The sequence below is a fragment of the Ctenocephalides felis genome, unplaced genomic scaffold (genome assembly GCF_003426905.1).
Source record: "Ctenocephalides felis isolate EL2017-DRISC unplaced genomic scaffold, ASM342690v1 CF-g0.4_SCAFFOLD_00845, whole genome shotgun sequence".
NCBI lineage: Eukaryota > Metazoa > Arthropoda > Insecta > Siphonaptera > Pulicidae > Ctenocephalides > Ctenocephalides felis.
In genome coordinates, this window is record NW_020536999.1 from 30,461,752 (window position 1) to 30,468,536 (window position 6,785).

The 6,785-nt window shown below is 31.7% G+C and overlaps 1 protein-coding gene across 1 annotated transcript; it reads left to right on the forward strand.

Annotated features, from left to right (window-relative positions):
• The first annotated feature begins 217 nt into the window (after positions 1–217).
• Positions 218–3,669, forward strand: LOC113376530 (protein distal antenna). The gene is made up of 2 exons (XM_026616483.1): positions 218–511; positions 1,642–3,669. The coding sequence occupies exon 2, from the start codon at positions 1,645–1,647 to the stop codon at positions 3,472–3,474; it is 1,830 nt and encodes a 609-aa protein (XP_026472268.1). The 5' UTR covers positions 218–511; positions 1,642–1,644; the 3' UTR covers positions 3,475–3,669.
• Positions 3,670–6,785: the final 3,116 nt, after the last annotated feature.

Genomic DNA, 6,785 nt, shown 5'->3' on the forward strand with positions numbered 1-6,785 from the left:
TTTGTGTTGAATTTATATGTAATGCGAGTCTAGGAAAGCCTGCTCCAACAGTTTGATGTTCGCAGAGTACCCACACAACTCACGCGAAACCTCCTAACATCAACGTACCGTGCGAACATCGCGGGGAAGGCTAGCCTGACAGCCACACGAAACTGGCGACCGTTCTCAGTCTAACGTGGTCCGCGATACCAGCTGGTTAGCAATAGCGACCGAGAAGGATCAATTTATCGAAAATCGCCGTCAGTGCAATACACACTGTATTAAGTGTTATTAAATACTTGTCGTCGGGTAAACAGTTCAATTTGTACATCGCGTGAGTCACATAACATAACCGTAGTGCATTTTGCGAATTTTGTGTAAACGCTGTGTTAAAACTGCATCGTGACAGTGCTGTGTCGAAGTAGTGAGATAATTAGTTTTAAATATAATCATTGGTTCCACGGTTCGAGATTCTACAAATTTACTACATGCTTCCTGGAATTTGATATCGCTGTTTGAAGATAGGAAACACGTGAGTACCTGTTAAACTTATTTATAAATTTACTTAAGCGGAATCTTTGTAGTATTCACACATGTTGTATCATTCTTTTTGGCGCTTGTCGGCTACTCTGATTCATTGAAACTTACTATATATAGAATATATTTGCTGTTATTTTTATTTTTCATTTCATTCATCATATAGACAAATACGATTTTCATTAATAGTTACGAGTTTCATTATTTAATTTGATTGATATTTTCATACTTTATATTTTCTGTATGCTTTTAACTGCGAGCAAATACAATTACATAACAATTAGTAATGTAGCTTATAAACGACTACTAATCATATGCAGAAAACATAATTGCATTGTTTATAAATATTGAGATAGATCGCACGCGACATGTGCATCGCCCACGCCGCAATACGACTAGACTACACATGATACCGCAAGATCGTTTTGTTTTATGTTATGAAGGTCGCTTATGAAAACAAAAAGCGGCTTCATAAAACTCTGTATATCTCGTGCTTTTGCGCGCTGCTGCATGATTTTATTGGTTCAAAAGCTATTACGTTTTCCATTCATTTATCCCGTTTGTGGAGCACGTTTCGTAGTATGCATTTTATCTTTGTTGGTAGTGTGTGTATATATATACATGTATTCGTCGTTTAACAGTGCGGGATGAATCCCCACTACGCGACAGACGTACTAACACACTTTCAGAAAATAGGTATACGTCATTATTATTACTCTCTTCATTTCATAACTTCGCTTGAATGTGTTGAACAAAAACAAAACCACGTGTTCGGCACGTAAAGAAATGCGACCGGCGTGAATTGGACCCATTTATGTTTAAAGTAAATTTAAATCACTAATGAACTATTATAATACATTAATGTGTATTACACTACTGTATATATATATATATATATATATATATATATATATATATATAGCGTAAATTAAATACACACAATAATTGATAATGAACTATTTGCGAACGATTAACGCCATTTCACAAACTTAATAGGTAGTGAAAAAAATATGATTTAACATATACTATATTGTGTGAATAACGTTTCATAAATTATTTCGGTATGCTTATATTATTTACAATTAATATTATGTTTATTTAATTATTATCATTCCTTTCTTACAGACAATGGCAACCAAAGGCAAAAGACCATTACGCAATTTAACCGCTTCCGACAAAATCGAAGCCATTCAGCGGATTCACGATGGTGAATCCAAGGCTTCAGTTGCTCGTGACATAGGCGTACCTGAATCAACTTTACGAGGTTGGTGCAAAAATGAAGATAAACTGCGATATATGTCGCGACAATCTACACCTGACGGAGTCGCCGCCGTGGGTGGAGATGATTCCGGAGATTCTTTGGGTATTTCATCGGCTGTTCCAGAGAAACGCACTAAGTACGATTATACGTCAGCTACTAAGCCTCCGAAATACGACTTTTCGGGTTCGCTAGGAGTAATAAAAAATGGTGTTAGCGCATCAGGACTAGATTTGAGCGGCGTTGATAAACGTATGGATACTGTAATGGACTCTGATTTGGGCGCTAGTAGCATGATGCCCTCGGGTGCGGATTTAGTGCGCTATGGTGCTGAATTGTCTGGTCTCAAATTGAAGTCGACTGCCGAACTTTTGAGTGCAGCTGCTGCTACTACAAAACCGGCAGATCTGAGCGGAGCATCTTTGGCTTCAAAATCATCTGATTTATCGATGAGTGCTATTAGTCCATTGAGTAATTTGAATCATTTATCGGGACTTTCAGGTTTAGCTCAGAGCCCCCTTGGTTTGAGCTTTAATGAAATTGCTTCCAACTTGGGTCTTTTGGCGCAATTTTCGCAACATTCTACAATGGCCGCGCATGCTTCTACTCAAAACAGTTTGCGCAATGTTCGGGCTTCGAGATCGACATTGCAGCCCAGTCCTACAGATATGACTAGGAACTCGAGATCCCACCGCAGCGGAGTTGACGTAACTGATACTGCTTTAAATCTGGCGACAGATAAATCTAACAGGAATAAACACCACCATACACCACCAAAAGAACCACCAGTTGACGATGCTTTATGGTATTGGGTGAAATCTCAGCAAGCTTATTTGGGCTTGAATAATCCTCCTACTAGTCAATCTACAAGACATTCTCAGAACAGTCATCGAAGTTCGTCAGCATCAGTAGCCTCTAATATAGCAAAAATGACTGCTAGATTAGCATCGCAACAGTCCTTACCTGGACTTCCGCCATTATCATCTATTCCAGAAAGCCAAAAGAGCTCCTGGTTTTGGCAGTGGTATAAACAATTCAATAACACGATGGCCGGTCAGTCAAAACCGAACAACATTTTATTCTCACAACTTACGAAGGGTAAGGATAAGACAATTCAACCTGAAAATATTCAACAAGCAACTAGTGACAATGGAGAACTGCCAGTATATAACGAAATGCATAGTGATATTGCTCAAAACATGCATATACCACAACAAATAGTCGATAATGAAAAGGATTCCTTATTAGAAAATAGTCCCAAATCTGCTGATGATATAAATGTCGAAAATATACCGAGTGTAGAATCGCAGTCCGCCGAAAGCGATCATTCAGAAAACACGAAACCACCAAGTTTAAAGTTGGATAATATCAAGATCGACAGAGCAGAAAGCCCGAAGAATCCTACGAAAGTACGAGCTGTTCTAGATAATTTATTATTTAATAATAATAATAATGATGATGACAAAATATGCTCGATGGAATCAAAGAATGGAGATGAAAAATTTGCTGGAAGTCCAAGGGAGGCTCTGGAACATGGCGAAAAGTTTCTGCAATGGTTAGAAGCTTGCAGCGACCCTAGTGTCACGGCGATGCAAGTTATGCAATTTAAATATTTGCTCAATAACGTAAGGAGTTATGCCGATCGCAAAAACAGCGCAGATAAAAACATTCCAAAGGACAAAATTAGTAGGAGGAAGTAATTTATTTTTTAGTAAAGAGATATTTATAAAGCCTACAGTGATGATATTAAATATGAAATATGTTATGTAATTTTGTTATTTAGAGAACCTTTATATATCAATTGTACATATAATTAGGACAATGTTGAAAATTAAAGAAGTCTGTTTTATGTTAGTCAATGTTTAAACCAAATGTACAATAAATATTGATCTCATTTATATATACTTTGTATTGTCATGCTATAGTAATTCGAGGAAGTTTATTTAAAATTTGATATTTGTATTGTAAGATATTTTCATTAACTGTCAAGATTTATGATGTTAAATGTGATTCTTGATATTTATAATACTTCTATAACACATTTGTGTGAATTAATCCTGATTGAGAGATATTGATAGTTAAGTTTGCAATGAATTTATATGAAAGAATCCTTCCAAAGATATGCCAATATTTAATTATTTAATATTATTAGTTCTTATTATAAGACCAATGAATATAAATGCCAAATAATTTGAATTCCTAGTAGAGTATTTAAATTAATTAATTTATGATATTATTATAAAGCAACTGAAGGAGAGAGCGTTAGGCTGTTGTATATATTAATAGCGTTGCAATATTTTTGTTTTTTTAAGTATATATGATTTAATATACATGTAATATTTTTTTACAAAATAAAAATTCTTTAAATATGACTTTATATTGAATTTGTTTATTACTTACCATTAATGTAGGTCGTTCTAAAGGTTCATATGTAATAAAATCGGAAACAAATGAACCGCATCCGGATACACTTCTTAATTCTCGGTAGGGCAGCGCGGTTATTTTGATTGATGTTGAAAGCAATTTCTATAATCAAATTTACATTCTTATACATAAATATATACCCATTTCAAATACTAAAATTTCTAAGTCTGAACAAAAATCTGTTTACAATTTTTTTTTGAAATTTCATACATTAATGTAATTTTTTATATTTTTCAGATTATTAAATTGTAGTCTTATTTATTTTTAAATTATTAGTGAAATTAAGTTACTATTACATTTTGGAAAAGAACTAACCTGCACGCCGCATTCATTTTCAGTCGCCAAAAATAATAATTTTCTGTTAGGATAAACGGTTGAAAATTGTCGACGAAAGTTTTCGGCGTATAAAAGTGCTACTTTTTCTTTATCGGAATTGCTATAGTATGACTCTGGAAATTCCGTTCGACCTGTTTTCATAGAACGAACGATTTTTAGGTAAATGGTAATATACATGTATACAATTTAAACAACGCAAATCGTTGAAAGTCAGTTTACTTTTTCATTCGAATTTCAATCTGTCTCTTTTATTAAAATGTTCAGTATTAGCTTTGCTAATTTAATAGATTAGGCAATAAAGACAACTCAGTAGGTTTTTCTTCCTAGTTAAGATTTAATTTTAACATACTTAATTAGTATTTTTTTCTAATAATTTTTGCAATGACGAGAAATTAATATCATATTTAAGATCTATAATCTCAAGTGAAAATCTGATATCACTTCTGCTTGATATCAAGTTGCCTGTTTCAATCGATTTCATTCATTTTTCTGTTACCTTCAAAATTGGGTTCGGTGATGACAGGCCAACATAATTTGATGATACCCAATTCAGAAGCTACTTGTTGCAATGTTTCGAGTGTTATGGGTTCATAATCTTTTCCGTATGGAAAGTTTTCGTAATCGTCGAGGGCGATTGCGGCATCTGATGGTCGTATACGAAACTTCTTTTTGCCTTCTTCGCTTTCTTCCTCAGATTCCTCATTTTCATCAGCACTTTCTGATTCAGCTACTATGAATCGAAGAAAATAAGAAAAACTACTTTGAAAACTATTGGTTACCCTGTCTTGAATACTACTATATTGATCTGGTGAAAATACAATAAACTCTGATTGAGATGTGAAGTTAATTAGGAGTTGTTGACTCAAACTGGAGAATATATTTATCTACTATAAGATCATGAAATAAAGTTAATTATTCAATAGAACTAATTATTCAATGCATTCCAAATAAAAAAATTGAATAAAACACTTTAAAAAGTGACATCCTTAATATATATTTAGTAATTATAAATATTCTTACCTCCCAATTCTTCCTGTTCGTCTTCATATTCTGCAACAATTGATGAAAATAGTTGTTAAAAACAAATTTTAAGTTACAAAGTTATAAACATTACATATTATTTCATTATTTGTACGATATTGTACCGTTATTACCTTCATCATGTTGGTAATGTGATTCATCTTCATCGTTCATTATGTGCTCTAAGCGCAATCATTTATATTTAATTAATTTATCTTGAAAATCTTTATTTATTATTGATAAAACATTTCCCGAGATTCATACAATGTCACAATTGACAGTACAAAACAAGAGAATATGTTGGAAAATGTACTGGCAGACTGCGCTACTATTTAAGGGTTGGTGTTTTAGATACAGAATTCCACAATGTGCCCTTTAAATTTATTTAGAACTTGATATGGTTAATATAATATATAACAATATTCGCAAATATGCTGTGATTAAATAGGAAAACGTTTATATTTTTTCTCATTCTATAAGACTTATATTTTACTTTCAGCTCTCTACATACCCATACATAATAACTTGAATTTTATTATAATTGATTGATTTTTTTTATAACTATATTCATTATTCAAAACACTTATAATTCTAAATAGATTAAATACTTTTTCATTACAATTTTCAGTGATTTAATTTCAAGAAGGTAAAATATAGACTTGATTGAAACTAATAATAGTCGTTATTTTTCCAAATCCCTAATTTTATTATTTTGTACTTGAATCTGTCTATATTTTTCATTTTTTACTAGAAGTTCACTCATTTATTTTCATAATATAAAATGTTAATTTTTATAAAATTAAGATTCATATTTTACAATATGATGCCGAATTATAATAACAATGTAACTAATATCAAAAATATTATAAAAGTAGTAAAATCTTTATAAAAGTTATGCTTATTCATCTATGAAAGTACCTACACAAATACTTGAACTATAAATTAGTTGATTTTCGGTTTTATTTTAAGTTAGTTGTTATTATAATAATAATTAATTGTAGTTATAATTATATATAATTATGTTATTTTTATTAGCAATAGTGTAATTATATTATTTATGATATAATTAAGCACATATTATAATTTCAAATCTTTCAAATTTAATGTTTTAATCATTTATATATATTTTTATCTATGTTGATCAAGGCATGGTTGCTATTAAACAAAGTTTGAATATGCCTAATGTTATAATATCAATTTTTATTTAAATGTTATAAATTATTTCTTGAAT